Below are 19,881 nucleotides of genomic sequence, written 5' to 3'. Positions count from 1 at the left end.
GGCATGAATTGGCTGTGTTAAGAGCTTTGGTTTGGGATAAACTGTCCACAAGGAATGGAAGTCAATGCAATTTCCTAATAAGGACAGCTGCACCAACTTCGTCGTCGTCCATTAATATTGCCAGTTTGTGGACATTAAGCCTGCATCTCTTTTTAGGGCCAGTAGATGGTAGTGTTGAACTTCTCCATCCTTTTGTCCTGCTGCGAACCTTTCCAGGCCATTTGGATCTGTCAACCAATAGGAGGACGCCTTTTTACTCGGAAACAGAAACTCCCTTCAAAATAAGAGCCTAAGTGTTAACAGTTTGAATCGAACAAATGTTCTGTAGAGCAGGCGGAGAGATGCGTGCTATTATTTTGACATGTGGTATGTATGCATAGCCCGGAAGTCCATTGAATATGTGCTGTGCACTGTGGATCTACTATCAGATGTGCAGCTAACATGGCAGCTCCTAGTAGGAAGCAGATGTTGAAGTTTCTCTGCCAGTTGGGAGCCTTTATTTTGACCCGGTTCGGATTTTGGAACTGCTTCAGTATGTTGATGTTGTTTGCTGAGCGGGCTGACTCAAAAAGGTAAGAAAAAGAGGGAGTGAGTGGACGATAAAGGAGCTAATGGTGGCTAACCAGCTGACGGGAACCTCACTAAACTTTGTGTCAAACCTTTAAAAAGCACAGTTTTTATTAATAAGATAGGCATTAAAGTTGTATGTAGCTGTGCAGATGTAATAATAAGGCAATGACCCTTTTTATCTTTTTTATTTAGGCTGTAGTTAACTAGTAGGAGTTGCATTTCAGCAATAAGACCAACCCTCTTTATGTTGAAACCATGTGGACTTTGTTTAAATTAAGATGGCAAGTTCTGTCTTGGCTGGTCTGTAATCCCCCCCCCCCCCAGTCTGACAGCGAACAGTCTGTAATTTCTCTGGTCTAATCGTGGTTTTTAGTCTCTCATGTTCACTGGGTGTGTATTGTTTCAGTCACTTTGCGGTGGGCTGGGCTTGCTCAAACAACCACACCCCTCTGACTTATCCTGTAATTATATAAAGGAAAATATATACATACAGCTTTTGTCATACCTACCATATGTTCCTCTTCTCCCCCCCTTTTTTTAACCTCTCACTCTCAGTCAGTAGTTGCATTTAAAAGACAGGTTCACAACTTTGTGTCTGTCTATACAAAAGTAAGGTGCCCATATTAACATTAAGATTGGGTCCCCCCCCTTTGCTGTAATCATTCCTCCTGTTCATACTGACCATGAGAAGATCCCTTCCAAAATCCACAGCCCTCCTCCTGCAGAAAAATGTATCTAAAAGTTTATCTGAAGCTAATACGAAAGTTCAGTTGTCCGAATGAGTCAAATCAAGTAGATATCTTTCAATGTTACAGTCTTTTTTGTGCCAGAGTCCCTTGTTTGTAACTATGCTTCCACCACAGCTCAACAGGGAAACACAAAGAGGGAATTTGATGTTAAAAGGACTGTAAATCTGTCAAACCCCTGCTTTTTTCTTACTTCATTTACATGAATGCATAGACGTTTTTTTGACCGCTGGTCAGGATATTTTCTGGTGTTAATGAACAATCACTGTGCAAACATTCAACTATCGGATGCAGGTGTCAAGTGCAACACCCAAGAGTTTTATTACTAACCTCTTTGCCTGACAAAAGAGTCAGTTGGAGCTTTAAATGTTGTTTTTTTCTCACTGCAGCACAGGAGAATATTTTTTGTGTATCTTTTGTGAGGTAGAAAAACTACACTGGCAACTTCAAAACTCACTAACATATACATTCACACACAATAAAGAATGTGGAAAATATATACAGCAAATAATAGAAAATAAAACTGTAATTAAAGCATGTTTTCCTCATTTTTATCTCCAGGAAACCAGACATTCATGTACCGTACCTGTATGTGGACATGGGGGCTGCGGTGCTGTTTGCCAGCTTCATGTCGTTCGGGGTGAAGAGGAGGTGGTTTGCGATGGGCTCCGCCATCCAGCTGGCCATCAGCACATATGCGTCGTACGTTGGAGGACAGGTGCACTACGGGGACTGGCTGAAGGTGAGTGACCATCTGTGGTTTTACTTTGATGATGATGCAACACTGCTGTTCATCACCAGACTCCCTGCAGCTTCATATCAGTTATTAGGCTTAATTGATATCATGAATAAGACATATTCATTATAAAGTGTTAGCATCATTATTAGATGGTAATTTTTGGTTTTTATTTATAATAATTTAAGCTACAACATTGCAAGGCTTAAGCGCTCACTCTAAATTTACAGAACAGTTTTTTAAAGTGGCCAATATCTCATATCAGTCTCAGTTAATCAGCCAGTCATGTGTATACAGTCATAAAGCAGCGTCAGTGACTCCCCAGCTGCATGTTTTACATTAAATATGATCCAGCTCGTTGTAAAATGGACATGTTATGCAGCCTCCTTTAGAGTTGATTTTAAGGTTCTGTGCTTCAACACTTCAACTGCATTGAACTGTGGCCCAATTCATTCATTTATCTCTGTTTATATGCTTATAAAGAAGCAAATGTTTTATGTATGGTTTTGTTCTGCAATGAAGAGATATTTCAAAAGCAGTCTTACACACTACTGTACTTCACCTGCTGAATTCTGACCGTTTAGAGGTTACATTTTCCCAGATTGGATATGTATCAGCTTTAGAAGCACATGAAAATGTCCCAGATCAGTGTCTGAAAGTAGACTTGTGTTGTTTTATCATAGATAGACATTTATAACACATATTTACTTTATATTAGATTATCACAGCCTGAACCTCACTGTCCTGCAGGTACGAATGTATTCCAGAGCACTGGCCATTATCGGAGGCTTTCTGGTTATGGCGAGCGGGGCCGGGGAGGTGTACAGACAGAAACCTCGCAGCAGGTCCCTGCAGTCTACTGGACAGGTTTTCCTGGGAGTCTACCTCATCTGCTTGGTAAGAGCCATGTCATGTTTTATAGATTATTTGTACATTGAAGTGTTCAGTGTGTTCTTCTGCTTCTTTTTACAGCAAAATGAGATCAATAAGATTGTTCAAACCAGAACACAGCGGTAGCACTTACTGGAAATGCAAAGCAGAATACATTTTATTAACTGATGGATGCTCTTATTCAAACTATCATAGAGTGCATTATGTTAAGAGGCAATGCCAGAGACCACTCATTGAAATGTTAGTCTTTACCATTAATTTAGCGATTAATCCATTAGTCACTCAACAGAAATTAATCAGCATTATGTAATTAATATAATGATAATATAATAAAAGATTCATAAAAACTCAGCACTACAATGAAATGATATCCAGCAATTAAAAGTATAGAGAATAAAATGAAAGACTCCAAAATATAATACAATCGATTAATAATTGAAGTCCTTTTTTAAGCAAAAACTCCAAATATTATCTGGTTCCAGCCTGTTAGATGTGAAGATTTGCAGCTTATTCCTGTGTTTGTGTTATATTTGTTTATATCATTAAACTGAAAATCTGAATATCTTCTGGTTTTTGCACTGTTAGTCAGAAAAAAATAAGACATTCAAAGACGTCATCATGAGCATTTGACATTTAATAAATGTATTAATTGATGAATAAAGGAGGTTGTTAATGGATGATGAACATACATTTTAAGTTGCAGCCCTTTTTTTGGTTTGGATTCATAGTTTCTCGCCATCTCTTTGACATCCATCCATGAAAAAGATCTTTAAATTCAATTTTACAAACCAGATGGTCATAATTTATATTCACATTCTGTATATGTTAACGTTTACCTAAAATCAATATCATCTTCACCACAGACATAAAAAAAATAGCAAACAAACTGAAGTCTGTTTTCAGTGTGTGACATTTTTAATTTAATGCACTATCACTTCACCCCCACTAGGTGTACTCCCTCCAGCACAGCAAAGAGGACAGGTTGGCCTTTCTGAACCACATCGTCGGGGGAGAGATCACCCTGATGCTGCTGGTGGTGATGTTTGGGGTTCTGGCTCTCGCCTTCCTCTCCGGCTGCTACATCCGCCTGGCTGCTCAGATCCTGGCCACCCTCCTGCCTCTGGTGATCCTCCTCATCGACGGCAACCTGAACTACTGGCACCACACTCGCAAAGTGGAGTTTTGGAACCAGATGAAGCTGATCGGACACAACGTTGGCATCTTCGGCGCTGTGCTGATCCTGGCTACTGACGGTTGAACGCTCAGGCGCTTTCAGACTTTATATCAGACCGAGGTGTCTGCGCAGGATGAGACTGGTGGTGGTCTTAAATGTCACAGCCCGGCTGCGCTGAAACTGCAGTCGCTCAGTGACCTCTCAGGATTCAAACACCTCAATCTGAGACGGTTGGATGTAGGCCGTGTCGATTGTCTTTGCCGACCAGCTGTTATCTTTGCTTTTGAGGGGGGAAAAAAACCCCACAAGCTTCCTTATTTCCTCCAATTTTATTAATTTATTCAGATACGTGTTTACATTTTGTCTGTTACGCTCATAAATATGTCACTGAGTGTCGATGCTGTATCATATCTACAGGGAAAATACCTTTAGCTCCATAATCTTAAATGAAGTCTTTAATAGTTTGTTTTATAGCATATGGTTTAAATAATTTACATATAGGCCTACAAGTAAAGGGAAACATGAAACTGAACAATTTGTACCAGTTCAGCTGATTGAACTGAACTGGTATTGCTTATGAAATGGGAGGTGTACAGTGAATGCCATTTTGTAATAAACACTGTTTAGTTGCTTTTAACTTTTCATTAAATTTGATAAGAACTGCTTTTATATCGAAATATTGTTCACATTTTTTATTAAATATATCGATTTAGCTATATAATGCTGCACACAATGCTTTAAACGTTAAGTTTGATAATCACCACTTCACCTTTCCATAAAGACGACAGTGTTGTACAGGATGAAAGAATGAATGTTACTGATGCTTCATGGACAGTGAGTCTGTTAGTGTTGGGAAGCATGATAAGCAGGATTAATGATTGCATATGTTACATTTCTAAATGTCAAATTTTTACTGTTTAATTTGCCTCGACAAACTTTTCATGTTACTCAGCACAAAGAAAGAAAAAAGATAGAAATATAATCAGACGAGCTATGATTATAGGTTTGCCAGTAAAGGAGACACTTCACCTTTGAGCATTGTTTTTTTCTGTTCAATCCAGATAATTATGACTGTCGGTTCTTGGGTACATTTGGAAATATGTCATTGCATGAGTGTTGGAAGGCTTGAATCAAATTAAACACTTTTTTTATACTGTTCAAGTGTAGGAGTTTCATCAAAGTGTTAATATTACTCCTCCCCCCTCATTTCCTGGCTGAGAACTGTTACAGTACTTTCTCTTTGAACTGCTGTCGCTGTAATAAAGTGGCCACAGGTGCATTAAAATATGAGACTGAATTATTCTTCAATAATGAGACACCCATCAGTGGTGTGACCAATTACATCTCTGTTGTTATGATTCACAGCCCAAAATAGAAAATATTGTAGGTTAGTATTCAGTGTGTGCTTCAGCTCTTGTAGTTTAATAAGGTCAAAGAAAGAGCAGCATCACAATCAGTTCTCCATGTGTCAGACTACAACTACTAACCAGCACACCCACGTTTATAACAGTCAGTTTCTGATGTTTCCGAGTGGGCACTCACCCACATGCAGTTGCTATAGACATGTAGACAATTCTAGATATCTTGTGGTGGAGTGACAACCTTTCCAAACATTCAATATGTGCAAAGATTTTAAAGTGCTGTTCTGCACTTAAAAAAAACAACCTTTTTCCTCCTTTCAGCTACAGTGGTTGTCATAGCAACATAGAAAGCCAGGGGAAATGAACGTAAAGCCAAAAACAAGCTTTAAAGGGAGTCTAAATACAGAGCTGAAATCAGATCATGTGGTCTAAGAACTGAATAAAATATTATTTTGTGATTTACAACAACATCCAAAACCACGCTGCATCTCATTACCAGAACACCTCATCATTAATAAAACATCACTTTTCTTGTCTCTCTGACTCTGATTCACTTGACCCTTGTTTGTTCTTTCGGTTGTGTTCTGCTTTGAGCAGGGCACCAATCACAGCGAGCATGACGGTGACGATGATGGCGAGCACCGTCGCCGTCTCAGCTATACACAGATGACTGTCCACTGAGGACAGGGCGACCCCGGCCAGCTGAGCAGGAGCATGACAGAGGATTTCTTTATAGTCACCCACCTGCAGATGTCGAACATGCCAGATCTTGCTGAAGACGCGATGTAGCTCGCAGTCGCAGGTCCAGGGGTTTAGGGACAATTGAAGGTGGGTGTTGGTGGTCTGGAGCTTCAGGAAGGTCTTGAACCTGATGTGCACCAAGTGGTTTCCCTGGAGACCCAGCAGAGTCAGACTCCGTAAAGGTGCCAGAGCCTTGGGTTCGATCACTGAGATGTTGTTGTGGTCGAGCAGCAGCACCTCCAGGTTTGTCTGCCGGTTCAACAGACCTTCCTTGAGCACCTTCAGCTTGTTCCCCTCCAGGCTGAGGAGGATCAGTCGAGACAGACCGCTGAAAACTCCGGCATCCATCGTCTGGATGAGGTTGTAGCTGAGGTTCAGTTTTTTCAGGTTCTCAAAGTCACCCAGAGAAGAGGAGTTTAGGTGCTCCAGCAGGTTGTGGTCCAACCGGAGCTCCTGGAGGGAGGACAGACTCTGAGAGAAGTCCAGAGGGAGCCAACGCAGCTGGTTCAAACTCAAGTCCAGCCGCTCCAGAAATTGTAGTGACGACAAAGACTGAAATTATATAAACAATAACTGTGAAATCATTTAAATGCAGATCAGAAATTAGACATCACATATGATCATATGATCAGCAGATTTTAAATGATGTCAAAAGTAGTGGAGGAATGTAACTAAGTATATTTACGTGCTGCCAATCATTTCTCCTGTTCTGTGTACTGACCATTAAGAGATCAAAACCCACGGTCCTTATTTTGGCGTAATATTCTAAAGTTTATATGAAGCTAATATGAGGTTCAGCAGTCCCAGTTAGTCAAATCTGGAAGAATATCTTCAAAGCTAAGTCTTTTTAGCACAAAATTCCCTCTTTCCCTCCACTGCAATACAATAAGGAAACATTATACAGGGAAACAAAATCTTTTTTTTTAAATGTGATATCCACTTTATTTGACTAACTCAGACTGGTGAAACCTTTATATAAGCATCAGATAAATCTTCAAATGCTTTTTGCAAAAGAACCAGGACTGTGGATTTTGTCCCCCATCACTTACATTGAAAGCACAATTACAATATTAGCCAGTAATTCTCCACAAGGACAGATAAATCCATATGTAACATTTGAAGGGGATCTTTTAATGGTCAGTATGAACATGAAGGATTACAGCAAGAAAAACATGCTTCAGTGTGGGCACTTGACTTTTGCTTTAAGACAAACTTGAACATTTATGAACATATCGTTTTAAGTACACATTTAAGGTACTTGAGTATTTCTACGTTTCTACATTTCACATTTAAATATTGTTCTTTTTATTTTAGAGCAGAGGTTTTTAAAGAGGGAGGCAGGCCTTCAAACTGTTTCAGGGGAGGCTCAGTGAATGGAAGTGAAAATATATTACAGTACTTATCAAAAAGATGACATAGCCTAAATGTGTGTGATTTGGTTAAAGAGATAGTTTAGAGATACAAGTTTAGGGGATTTTCCTACTTTCCCAGAGTAAGAAACTAATAAATGCTTCCAGAAAGACCCTTTTTATGTATTAGATGTAGACTGAAGTAGGTCAAACAACAATATGAGGCTATTTTGGCTCAGTTGTTGAGTGTCTGTGGGATGAGATAACATAATCATGACCCCATAGGCAAATAAATTAGGGAGGGCACCTTTGTCCAAGCTTTGTCAGAGGGACAGTCTCAGACTATAAAAATCTCTGCTCTACAGGATTCATTTCACAGCCTTAGTTACTGGTGATTTTGTATATTAGGATTTTGGTGGGGGGTTTTTGTCTCTGATTTTATTAAAATCAACTGATCAACTGAATTTCTATTTAAAAATACAATTTGGTGCTTTGTTATTGATTTAACCACCAGTACATGAAGTATTTAAAATTAGTTCCACCTTAACAAATGAATCTACTAGTAGTAATAATGGAATAATAACATATGCATTAACACTCACATGACATTTCTCTCTTGGAGTAGTTTTAAAAACACAATTCTGAATGTAGATTTTTAACTTTAATTTTATAATTTAGGTATTTTCACCTTTACTTATGTAAAGGGTCTGAATATTTCTTCCTCCACTGGTCAAAAATCCCCAAAATACAAATGTGTTAAATGCAGAAGATGCTCAATAAAATGAAAAGGCAGAGTTTAAATATTTGTTACCTGTGACTGCAGAGTTTGGATGCTGTTGTTGGACATGATGAGGATCTTCAGTGACCACAGTCCCATGAAGGATCTGGTGCACACCTCAGCTAACTGGTTCCCACTCAGGTCCAGCAGCCAGGTGCCGTGTGGAACACTGTTGGGGACTCGCAGCAGCCCACGAGACCTGCAGTCCACCAGGTCAGAGGACTCGTAGCACTGGCAGTGTTTGGGACACGGCCTGAAGCCCCACGCTGTGTTCACAAGAAGAGGCAGCAGAGGAATGGCACGGAGCATTGTGCAGACACTGACGGGCTTCTTTAGTTTAGATCACAGCTGACTCACTGCTGGTGGAAGACATGGTAGCACAGTATAGCTGCCCTATGGTAGGCAGCGATGCACGTAACAGAACTGGCTTCAATAGAAAGATGCTGATGTCATATCAGCAAACTCTATGAGTGGACATTTAATATTCCTGATTATAGAGGGATTATGAGAGGGATTAAACAGATAATCACAATCCCTCATCTGGGGAACAAACCTGGTCTGTTTTGGACTCAATCCTAAAATAAGGATTTACATCTGCTACTATATATAGATACATGAAGATGTTGTGTGTGATTTTTTTGCGCCATATTGCATAAGATTAACTACATGTTTAAGTTGCTTTGTAATACAGCATGGTAAAGATTACTGATTGCTACATGAGGTTATACAGTAATCTGTTTCAATGTTATGTTTGCAATCTAAACACTTAATCTGAGTATTTTAAGATTAAATCAACAGTAGTCACAATGTTAAAAAAAAAAAAAGCCAAATAAGTTTTCCAAACCTATATTTGCAGCCCTGTTGATTACTGGACAAGTATTTGATATCATTCTGATAATATATGACACAATCTATCAAAACTGTTCTTGCAGCAGCTTCTCAAATATGATTATTTGCATGTTTTCTTTGTCCTCTATGATTAGTTTAATATTTTTGGGTTATGTGCTGTTTGTTGCTCAATGAATTACATTCAATTGAGTGATATTATGTTTTGGGGAAACTTTGATTTGTATTTCTCATTATTTTCTGACATTTTATAGATCAAACTATTCATGAAACTAATCTACGCAATAATAGAATCACTAAAATTATCAGTGAAAACAATTTCATCAACCACACCAGCCTACCTTACATTTTGGAAGTACATTTTCAACCAGGAGTATAATAATCAGTGCTTTTCTTGAACTTAATCCCACATTTAAGTCTAGCAGTATTCATGCTAGTCGGTTAACTTTGCAAACTACATCCTTCAATAAAGTTTTCACACTGCTGGTTCACTGTCAGGTGCAGTAAATATCAAACAGCTTTAGAGAAACCAGAGGATTAAAGGCATTTAAATAATCTGAAACCACAATGGCTTCAAGTCGCCTGTAATTACACAGATGCATCGTAACGAGGCAGTCAAACAATCACGTAGAAGAAACCTGAGCACTGATCATAAAAACCCAATCTGTTTAAAAACATGATTGAAGGACAGCTGTGACGGTCACGTTGAGTTTCCATACAGACAGAGAGCCTCGTATGTGCAGGATCTTACCCATTAACACACATATTTTACACACATATTCAGTCATTTCTATAATCTCAGGGTTGAAACAAAGAAAGTCATCTCATACTCTGTTGGATTCAAATTGTTCTTCGTGAGCTCTTCAAAAAGTTGTTGAAAATTACAGTATTACAGTCAGAATTTTTGTTACTTTTATTTTAGAAAATGTCCTTTAAAGTGTGGCGTTTCAAGTCACATTTTGTTTAAAATACAGAAAATACAGACAGTAGAACATGGATACAGCAAAAAAGGAAACAATGACAGAAAATAAAGCTAACAAGCCTTTCTGACTGCTCTAGTTTTCTCTTTTTGAAATGGAACTGAAGGCAAAGGAAGGAGGGCGGAAAAAAGAAAAAGGCTTCAGGGACAGGAGGGGAGGAATGGGGGCAGAATGAGACAAGTTAGTTAAGGAAACTATGGTTGCTTTATGGTTCATGTTTAAATTATTCTTTATAAAGTCTAATTTAAGATTTAATCTTTCCTCTTTCTTTTTTGTCTTTTTCATTTAATGGTATTTTGATCTTCTGGATCCAGGGCCCTCAGCGCTCCTCCTTGTGGTCTCAGACTGAGGACAAGGAATGCAGACTTAGTCTGGCAGTGGGAACAAAACCACCTGCGTCGCCTTCCCCGGGTTGACCCACACTGCCAACTCAAGAAGATAAAGTGGAGTCCTTCTGTGTTTGCTGTGCTTGTGAACGTTGCATGGTCTTCTGACTTTCCAGGTCTCTAAAATGTTTCTCAACCTGTAGGAGTAAGAAAATAAATAATAAACAATCCCGTCGGTGGGAAAACACAAACTTAAAACATTTCAACAAGCAGCACTTAAGCTGTATATTTTACAGCTGTGTATTTTATTGACTACTCCCACAGTTTGTGTTACAACCCCACCTACATCATCTCTTGTCCCTTTTCCTCCAGCTTCATGCTGCAGTGTTAAAGGAACAAACCAATGTTTTCATTCAGAGACATATTTCATTAGAAAAACATCTACTGCAGCTGCTCATTTTGTGTCAGCAAAGCCAATCACATTATTTAGGGATTGTCCTCGACATTAGCAGCATCACAGTTTATCTGATTTAACCCAAACTTCATGATAGAGTCTCGGTGTTAGAGTTGACATGGCATTAAAGCATTATGGAATTTTGATAATTGATGAATCGTTATTTTTCAAGCAGACATGCCGAACATTTGCTGGTTGCAGCTTCTAAAACGTGACCATTTGCTGCTTTTTTTTGTAACCACATTAACACTTAACTGAATATCTTTAGGACTGTTGGTTGGACAAAAAAAAACCTATTTGAAGAGGTCAACTCAGGCTCTTAAGACTAAACAAACTAAACAATTAACAGCTGAAAAAAGAAGACAATTAGCTGATAAATTTGTAATGTAAATAATCTTTAGTTGCACAACGTAGTGTAGAGATGTATAAAAAAAGCATACTTACTACTTTGCGTACATGACTTAAAGCGTTTCCCTCTTTGCCTTTGCAGTTCTCAACCTGGTAAGGCGGCGAGATTATGACTTCGTCCATCACAATAATGTTCTTCTCCTGCCATTTACACTCTTTGATGCTGCGGAGGAAAGAAAGCATCATTGTATATGTGGAGGAAAACGTGTCTGTGTGTGAAGCAAATAATGTAACAAGACTGAAAAGGAATGACATACATTTCATACTTCATTGATTAATCTTATTGCTCCATTTCATCTTTTTTTATACACGAATCATTTTTTGTTGTCTCAAGACAAAAAAAAACAAAATCTAGTGATTCAACATCTTCTCTCAGAACCAAATTATCGGTTATCAAGAGAAAATGTTATGACAGCATGAAACTGTCAGCAGTTTTCTTTTTGGATTTCAAGTATTTTGTGTTAGTTCTGATAGCCAGTGACCATTTCTTAATCTCTCAAACACAACTACACTAAAACCTAGTCTTCCTCTAGTTTATTTTGCTCTATTAAAACTGAACTTGGATCAGATTAACTCAGCCAAAATCTGACACCTGACTGGGAATGCCCACCTGAAACCTGGTTCTGAACTGGAAACTGTTTTAAAATTTTAAGAATCTGGGTTTTTTTTGCATGTTTTTATTTTTTTAGATCGGGTCTTTAATGTGTACTTTTATACATTTAGGTGTAACTTAGTAAAATGGCTGCGTAAAAAGCCAATAAGACTGTAATTTATCAGACCACCTATTTCATAATAATAAACTTGTGATACTGTCAGCAGTCTCCATGTTTGAATCGACCACAGCGCGCTTGTTTAGCTCTTAAACTGTTTGGCTCAGCTTGTAACGTATATTACAATTTGGCATATTGTTGTAAACTTTACTACAGGCTGAGACAAACCAGCCCTCCTCTCTCTACCTGCAGGCAGTGAATCACATCAGCAGCAGGAAGAGGAGGAAGAGGAGGAGGAAGACAGACAACAGGATGAACGACTGATAGACTGAAATCTGTGTCCTTCATTCTTTCTAAACTTCACACATATTTTATATTAACATTACTGTTGCTGCTCTAGAAACAACACTTACATTTTTTTTTTTAAATATGAATTTATTCTAATCCTGTTCTGAATGTATTCTTTAATATAATAATTTAAAGAAAACTAAAAAAAATCTATAGTAATGAAAAATAACGATAAAAATAGTATTGATAAAGAACCGGACAGAAACATTGATAAGAATAGTAATATTGATACAACAACAGAATCAATTCTACTTGTCACATTTTGTGTTAAATGTGATTTTCTAGTTGGGTTGACAGACCTCTAAACTAAGTGAGTTGATAGCGTTGTTTACACTGAGAAACAAGCCAGATAAACATGTTTCTTAAAGCGATGTAATATTTGTGTTAGAGCTGGAGGAGAGGTCAATCTGTGTGGAGTCTGCCTTTGAATGAGTATCATTTATCACCATCACATAAGGCGGGAAAGGTAATGAAAGGAAAAAGTGTCTACACAGTATTTTAAATTTTTTATCCATTCTTACATCAAATTGGTAGATGAGGAAGGAGTCTTACAGAGTTCAATCAGTCCCTAACTGAGACCTGATGCAGGACTTGAGTGAGGCTGGGTGCAAATTATATTCAGCTGGGTCGGGTTCCTTCTTTCACTGCAGGACTCTGCTCACATGAAGCATCTCAATCACCTCAGGATAAAATGTGATTTTTTTTTGGAGGTAGAGAAAAAAAGCTGGCTGTTTCAACACATGAATACAGCTGATTTGAGGTGTGATTTGAAATAAGTGCTCTTATAGTAAATACATGTTCATTTCTAATTTCAAGTATAATACGGGCAGCATTTGAAAGTAAAATAACGTGCATCCTAAAATAAAATGAATCTATCATATCGGGCTCTTATATCATTCCTATTTTCTGAGCCTTCAGTTCAGATTTGAGTTATTATGTTTGCTCTAAATATTTGTGCGTTGTCTGTAGTGACGCTTGGTCTCGAATCATACGAGACAAACTGGTTTGGAGCTGCCTGTGTAAGTATTTCCTTCATTATAAACCTGTGTAACTACAGTCATTGTGTACCGGGCTCTGAGCACTTCCAGAGCACAGGTGACCTACGCTCAACCATGTACCTGAACGTCACCTGTGTAGTCAATCTCTGCTGATCTCCTATTAACGTGCTGCTAAACTACTGCTACTTTTTTGTGGACACGGGGTCAGAGCGTCCATCTTTGATTAAAACCTGTCTGCTTTTCTCTCTTTTAGAGCACTTTTTATCTACAGTGTGTCACGCCTCCTCTCTGCTCTCTACCTGACATGCAGGAATCCCCGACATGCAGAGCCCCGAGGCTCCGATCTGCTCCTGCACAGAGCCTATTGTTTGGATCAAGTCCATTTAAGAAATTTAATTTATACATTTATGTCTGTGTCAAGTAGGTCTCCCATAGGTCAGTTTTGGGTGGGATTGCGAAGACCTCTAAATTGAGCTAAAGCTAATAAAAGATGGCACAAAATACTTTAAAATAAGCATCAGCTGATTTCTTTTTAATTATAATATGTAGAACACTGAGCTTTGGGTCGGTAAATATCTCTACTACACTCAGCTGATCTAAACTCAGCTGACCGTGCAGTGGATCAACGACTGAACAACAGTTACTTACGTTTTGTGAATAGTCTGGAATAGCTGTTGGCCCTCCACAGAAACCCCAGCACTGATTGCATAGGCTTGGGACAGCTTGTCCTCCTTTTCTGTCTGTGCTCGATTGGCAAGCTGCAGAGAGTTTAAACAGAACAAAAAATGCACTCTTAATATCAAACATGATCTGCTTTGACAGATTTGAACAAGGAACAGATTCTTAGTTGTTTTAAATGCAACGAAAAACAAGTCAGGACATTTAATCCAGGTATTGTGTACTAGTTCTGGACTCAGTTACTGCTTGTAACATTTATCGCCGCGGGAGAGATTCTATATATGGATTTCATTACATTGTCCTAATCCAATTTACATCTATAATTTACACGCAAACAAACATAATTACCAGAACAGAGTGGTATATCTCACTAGCTGAAAATTTTGCATATGCGTTTTACACTTTGACTAATCTGCCTTCACTGAGTAGAAACACCCTGAATAAGATACCAGTAAATTACAGGACTTCATTTAAGGTTGCACCAGGAGATACATACATATGTACATTTTTTATACATTAATATGGGCAACGTATCCTGGTGGAGATACAACTCATAAAAATCCAAAATATTAAAAAGTATTTGCTGTTTACTTAGGTGCAAATGAGATGCCTAGTAACAAACTAAATAAAAAGAATAATTAACATCTTATTTTCCACTCCTGTCTGTTTAGGGGTTAATTTAGGGTTAGATGCCAAATTTTAGAATTTGTTAGCAGTATAAAATAAATATTTTTTTCTCCTTCTGCTGTGTCCTAGTTCAGGATCTGGATCCTCAGAAGTCTTATATTTCCAGACTGAACATGTCATGACAGGCTAATGAGGCCTGTCCCATTTCACAGGCTCTAAAAAATTGGACATATTTTACCCAAACTTGAAGGACATAATCAGCATATCATTTCTGAGCCTCGTTGCACCGGAATCTACTGTGGCTGGTCAATTCTTTTTATTTATTTATTTTTGAGGAGTTCAGGTGATTCTTGTCGATTTGAGGTCAAATATCAAAATTAACCGCATCGTATTGATCAGGAGGTTACAATCAGGTGATCATCAATCACTGGTAGATACAGTACTTGAAGTAGATCAATGAAAAGGTGTAAAGAGAAGTTGTAAGTTTACAGTTCATCGTGCTGAGGTGAAACATCACAACACACACTCTGCCTGTCGTTTGAGGGCGACCACCTCATTACGGTGTATTCATTACAGTTCGGAGCATGCAGCTGTACAATTAATACGCTCCATGACCCGAACAATTAGTCAAAAGGGTTTAATAATCCACTTACTCCAACATGTGGAACAATAATCCTAGAGCATGAGTTTCACCCGGAACGTTTTGGCAGTGCACCGCTTTGCTGGTTTAACGTTTACAGTAGTCTGGTTAGAGTGTAGTGTTGCTGCTGTCAGAATGACAAACGAGACCCGCAACACTGACCGAGTGCAACACTATCATTAAAATGTTCTAATTTGTCTCCTTCGTTAACCCCGCCTCCCCTCCCCTCTCTCTGACTGTTGGCTTTTTACTCCGCCTTTGAGTGAAACTGACATAAGAACCAGTTTGGGTAGAGAAAAATGTATTAAAAGTATTACAGTAAAAGTAGTGGTTTGGTCCCTCTGACTGATATATTATTATATATGACATCATTAGATTATTATTACTGAAACGTTGTAGCTGCTGGAGGTGGAGCTAGTTTCAACTACTTTATATAGTTTGACAGAAGTCAGCAGAAGGCACAACTATTACCCGAGGAGGCAGCTGGATTCACAAGATCACACAAAACTCCATCTTCAAGTTACGCGCTTGTGGCTAAACCACTGTTGGTTCGCAGCGATCAGCTTCCTTTGAAGATTTTCTCATGATCTCATGAATCCAGCTGCCTCCCAAGGTAAGACGGTGATAGACAGATGGTTCATCCAATCACCTGCTACCAGGTATGTTTTAGAAAGTACCCACCCTCTTCCCAGGAAGACTTTTCAAATGGTTCTGTGTAACAAACCATCTCACACGTCAGGTTAGCACAACTATACTGCTTCAGTTATAGTTATGACAAATGCATTAATCCATTTTTGGAGTTTTTTTCTGCTGTATCAAACTTGTACTTAACCGTGACCCCAAAAACAAGGTACACACCATGTACTGTTGCACCTCTATGACCAGATACTTGAAAATCTATGTGCCTTAAAAGTTGGCAAGGACCACCCGAACGCAGCTTTAATTTATGTCTATTATGAGGAGACTCTCATTTTGGAAGGATGGGCAGTCTGGCCTGCTGGTCCTCTTAAGGAACGGGCCACAACCTATCAAAGATCCTCCCTGAATTGTCACGTCTTACATTATTCCCATCATCATGATCAGTGGAGGCACAAACCAACACACACTGAAGGGAGGAATAAAACTGATGGACTTACCTTGCTAACATTCAGTGATGCTAGTGGGGGTGGAGTCTCAGTGCGGTCATTTATTATGTCCACATCAGAAACATAGGCTAAGTTGATCAGGATGACGTCGTTGAGGTTTGGCTTACCGCTGGAGGAAGCACATTCTGGGAAAAACTTCAGTCAAGGAACAAAAAAATTAAACTATCTGATGTTTCAGAACAAAATTCAGACAATTCAGATCTGACCTCTGATGAAGTGAAACACTGTTAGTCAGACCGCACAGAGACACTGGATGACACTGAGAGGTAGTGCCAGTTACACCATGCGACAAGCAGAGGCAGTGCTGCCACCTATAGTGACCATGCATGAATGAATGAATGAATGAATGAATACACATTGGGAGTATACATACATTGACAAAGGGCACAAATTAAGTATTCAGTCTGTGGCTGCTGGAGTATTTCTGTAAATTTATAACAGCTTCCTCTGCTGAAAAAGTCCAGTAAAATCCACAGTCATTTGAGTCAATTAGCCAGTGGCACTTTTCCTCAACTTTACACCTGGCTCATTAAATGTAGACTAATTTTTATGAAGTGCCGGATCATGATTAACTCTACTAATTCACACTGATTTCAGCTGCTTCCAGATTGACATTTGGAGCATAAAAAAGTTAATGTTTTAAATTTTAAGAGACAGACAGTAAAAGATTCATCTCAATGCAAATCTGTGGTTTCAGGAAACCCCTAACAGTTCAGCGCCTGGAGTCAATGACCTCAAATTCCCTGCAATAATACAGGCACGGCTTGTCAGTCTGTTTCTGGAGTATATTGTGAACATGCATTCAACATATTTTATACCAATTTAAGAGATACTTGTTGCATTACTTGACTGAAAGCTATTTTATTTTACGGTCCGCTTCATATAAAAAGCACAAAAAAAGCCACAAGCTAGAGCAGGATTTGACCTGATGTAACAGTAACAGTATGACCTTACCATGTTTGACCTCCGTGGGAAAAAACTGCTACGGTGTTCAATGCCAAGTGTATTTCAACACACACGCTGGCCTGATCTTAGTTTCATTTTGAGCTTTATAGCAAAAGACTACCTGTAAGCTCTATAAGAGATAGATTCATGTAACAAAAATAAAATAAAATACAGGCTTCTCAGTGCTCTGCCTGAGTCAAGAGGGTGTTACTGAAAACTCATTTGACTGTGAAGTTTCCTCTGTACCTTCCAATACAAACCGCCCTGGCACATTATTCCCAACTATAAACTACAGCTATTGTTCTAGCGGACAAAAAGGCCTGTGATGCCAGCGGTCAAGCCTCCTCACTCAATGTACTCACTTCATTCATTCGATGTCTCACCCCACAGCTTAGCAATGTTGAAGTATGGGTCCACATTAATTTCCCCCCAAGTAGATCTTAAAAGATATGAACACATTTTTTTCCTCCTCATTGTAACCATTTTGTCCTTTTCATGCCAGCTATTAAAATATTCCCCTTCAAATGTGCTTTCAGTGTAAATGATGAGGAGCCAGCATCTACAGTGTGTCCACAAAAATGCACTCAAATGAAGCTTATATTGTATGAGGCTTAAGCAGTTAAGAGTCAGAGCCCATTTACTTAATGTCAAAGTGGGACCTTGACACTAAAAAGACAAAGATTTACAAAATTGAAGATTATCTACTTGATTTGACTCATTTACAAGGCTTCCCATTGGCTTCAAGATAACGTTTTAAACACATTTTTGCACAGAAGGTCGTTTGTGGATTTTTTGGCTCCATTAACTTACAATGGAGGTGCATTATGAAGGGATCCTAAACAGGAGGAATAATTACAGCAAGAAAAAAAAACCTATTTTAATATCCATATGAGCAGCTGACTAAATTTTAAAGAGACAGACTTGGAAAAAAATATGAACCCATCCTAGGGGCTTCACTCGGTCATGAGGTGATGTCCACATTACACACACACACCCATGAAAGGGTGTAGACACGCTGAACAGCAAGCTAACATCGGTTGTGATGAACACATGATGATGCTTGAGGGGGGCGCTTGAATCGTGTCGAAATGAACCACAATCCGCCCTATAATCCCCTTGTAATACAATGCCACACGATTGGGATGAGACATGGAGGGGTAGGGTCCAGCTAACACCGTCAATTGAGCCGGTTGAGCGTCGGTGGTTTGGGGGTTGACCGAAACGTAGCATATTAGCCGAGCTAGCCGTGGAGAGCAACTTTCATTGTAGCGTGGAAAAGGAAAAGGGGAGGGAGAGAGAGAGGGGATGAGGGGGTAATCGATGTACATGCATTGCCAGGTTTTTTAGGAAAATATCCACCAGCACAATAACCTATGAGGCTTTTTAAAATCGGTGCTCATGAGCCAAAGTGAGCTAGGTTAATAGCTGTAGTTAGCTCGCTTAACTAGCATCGGTCGGTGCCAGTGGGAGCACACAGCCATGATGCCGCTGCCAGATAGTGAACCATGTCGAGCTCCGGCACACACACAATGACTGCTTTCACAACACAAGCAGCTATAACCCACAGGTTTGAAATTAACCAAAAGCAGCGACACGACCTGCAGCAGATAACATACAGATGTGCAGCTACCATGCGATGAAAGTATCTAAAGAAAACGGACAAAGATATTTAACTCAGCGGCCGCCAATCACGCATGCGCGGACCACTATCTGACATATTTTTCGGTTACAGGCCCCTCGCAGCCCCGGCAGGGCCAGCGAGCCATCCGCAGGCTACACACACAGGTGAAGGATACTCAGAGTCAACATCTTGGACTGGTAGTCAAACGCGACCACCTCTCCCTGCAGACGTTGGCCCAAGCAGGTGAAGCAAGAGATATGGCTCCCGACGCTGAAATACTCCCCCGGTCCAGGAGCCGCCATCTTCTCCGCCAGGAAACCGGAGCGCCTGCCTTACGTAAAGCTACGCGATGACGTGTCAGGACGGAAGCCAGTGCGTAAAGGAGCTATAAATCATGGATGTATCGTAGTCAACCTCAATCAATCTCGGTGTATATTATGTAAAACAAACGTAACCCTTACATGCTGTCCAGGGTTCAGTTTTTACATTGGAGGGCTGTAAAAACACTATGCACACACTTCTGAAAAGAATATATATACATCTTTTTCTTTTTTTTTTAGTTTTATGCAGTCGATACACATTTTTATATAGGGTGGATTAGGGTAATGTGGGACACTGACTAATGTGGGACAACTAAACTCCAGTGCATTTATCACTTTTTCTATTCAGTTAAAGCTAAGTTATATTCTGTAACATGATGAGAAAGCAGAATCAAACAAACATACAGGCAGGAAGTTCAGAATCAGAAAGTTTTGGCAGATATAAGGTTACAAAATCTACAAATGCTGAAACGATTTGACACAAGGAAC

At 39.3% G+C, this 19,881-nt stretch overlaps 3 protein-coding genes across 3 annotated transcripts; 1 reads left to right on the top strand and 2 right to left on the bottom strand.

The window, feature by feature from the left end:
* The first annotated feature begins 424 nt into the window (after positions 1 to 424).
* tmem101 (transmembrane protein 101) lies at positions 425 to 5,396 on the top strand. The gene is made up of 4 exons (XM_062442732.1): positions 425 to 572; positions 1,878 to 2,058; positions 2,803 to 2,949; positions 3,893 to 5,396. Exons 1-4 carry the CDS (start codon positions 442 to 444, stop codon positions 4,199 to 4,201), a joined length of 768 nt encoding a protein of 255 aa, XP_062298716.1. The 5' UTR covers positions 425 to 441; the 3' UTR covers positions 4,202 to 5,396.
* Positions 5,397 to 6,000: 604 nt separating this feature from the next.
* LOC134003125 (reticulon-4 receptor) lies at positions 6,001 to 8,719 on the bottom strand. Its single transcript, XM_062442256.1, has 3 exons — positions 8,704 to 8,719; positions 8,380 to 8,612; positions 6,001 to 6,771 (listed from the first exon to the last, which is right to left on the bottom strand). The coding sequence occupies exons 1-3, from the start codon at positions 8,717 to 8,719 to the stop codon at positions 6,001 to 6,003; spliced, it is 1,020 nt and encodes a 339-aa protein (XP_062298240.1).
* A 1,362-nt stretch (positions 8,720 to 10,081) lies between these two features.
* Positions 10,082 to 19,394, bottom strand: lsm12b (LSM12 homolog b). The gene is made up of 5 exons (XM_062442525.1): positions 19,248 to 19,394; positions 16,498 to 16,631; positions 14,065 to 14,174; positions 11,397 to 11,523; positions 10,082 to 10,695 (listed from the first exon to the last, which is right to left on the bottom strand). Exons 1-5 carry the CDS (start codon positions 19,372 to 19,374, stop codon positions 10,603 to 10,605), a joined length of 591 nt encoding a protein of 196 aa, XP_062298509.1. The 5' UTR covers positions 19,375 to 19,394; the 3' UTR covers positions 10,082 to 10,602.
* Positions 19,395 to 19,881: the final 487 nt, after the last annotated feature.

Source organism: Scomber scombrus, chromosome 21 (genome assembly GCF_963691925.1).
Source record: "Scomber scombrus chromosome 21, fScoSco1.1, whole genome shotgun sequence".
Taxonomy (NCBI): Eukaryota; Metazoa; Chordata; class Actinopteri; order Scombriformes; family Scombridae; genus Scomber; species Scomber scombrus.
This window is presented reverse-complemented; position numbering and strand designations above follow the sequence as displayed.

Bases quoted from the DNA above. Each gene is read 5' to 3' on its own strand.
- LOC134003125 (XM_062442256.1), bottom strand. The intron at 6,772-8,379 runs GTAACAAATATT...ATATAATTTCAG, and splicing joins TCCAAACTCTGCAGTCACAG to TCTTTGTCGTCACTACAATT.
- lsm12b (XM_062442525.1), bottom strand. From the start codon at position 19,374: ATGGCGGCTCCTGGACCGGGGGAGTATTTCAGCGTCGGGAGCCATATC. The intron at 16,632-19,247 runs GTATCCTTCACC...AGTTTTTCCCAG, and splicing joins GTCCAAGATGTTGACTCTGA to AATGTGCTTCCTCCAGCGGT. The intron at 11,524-14,064 runs GTAAGTAACTGT...TTTCCTCCGCAG, and splicing joins TTCCAGACTATTCACAAAAC to CATCAAAGAGTGTAAATGGC.
- tmem101 (XM_062442732.1), top strand. From the start codon at position 442: ATGGCAGCTCCTAGTAGGAAGCAGATGTTGAAGTTTCTCTGCCAGTTG. The intron at 2,059-2,802 runs GTGAGTGACCAT...ACTGTCCTGCAG, and splicing joins ACTACGGGGACTGGCTGAAG to GTACGAATGTATTCCAGAGC. The intron at 2,950-3,892 runs GTAAGAGCCATG...CACCCCCACTAG, and splicing joins GAGTCTACCTCATCTGCTTG to GTGTACTCCCTCCAGCACAG.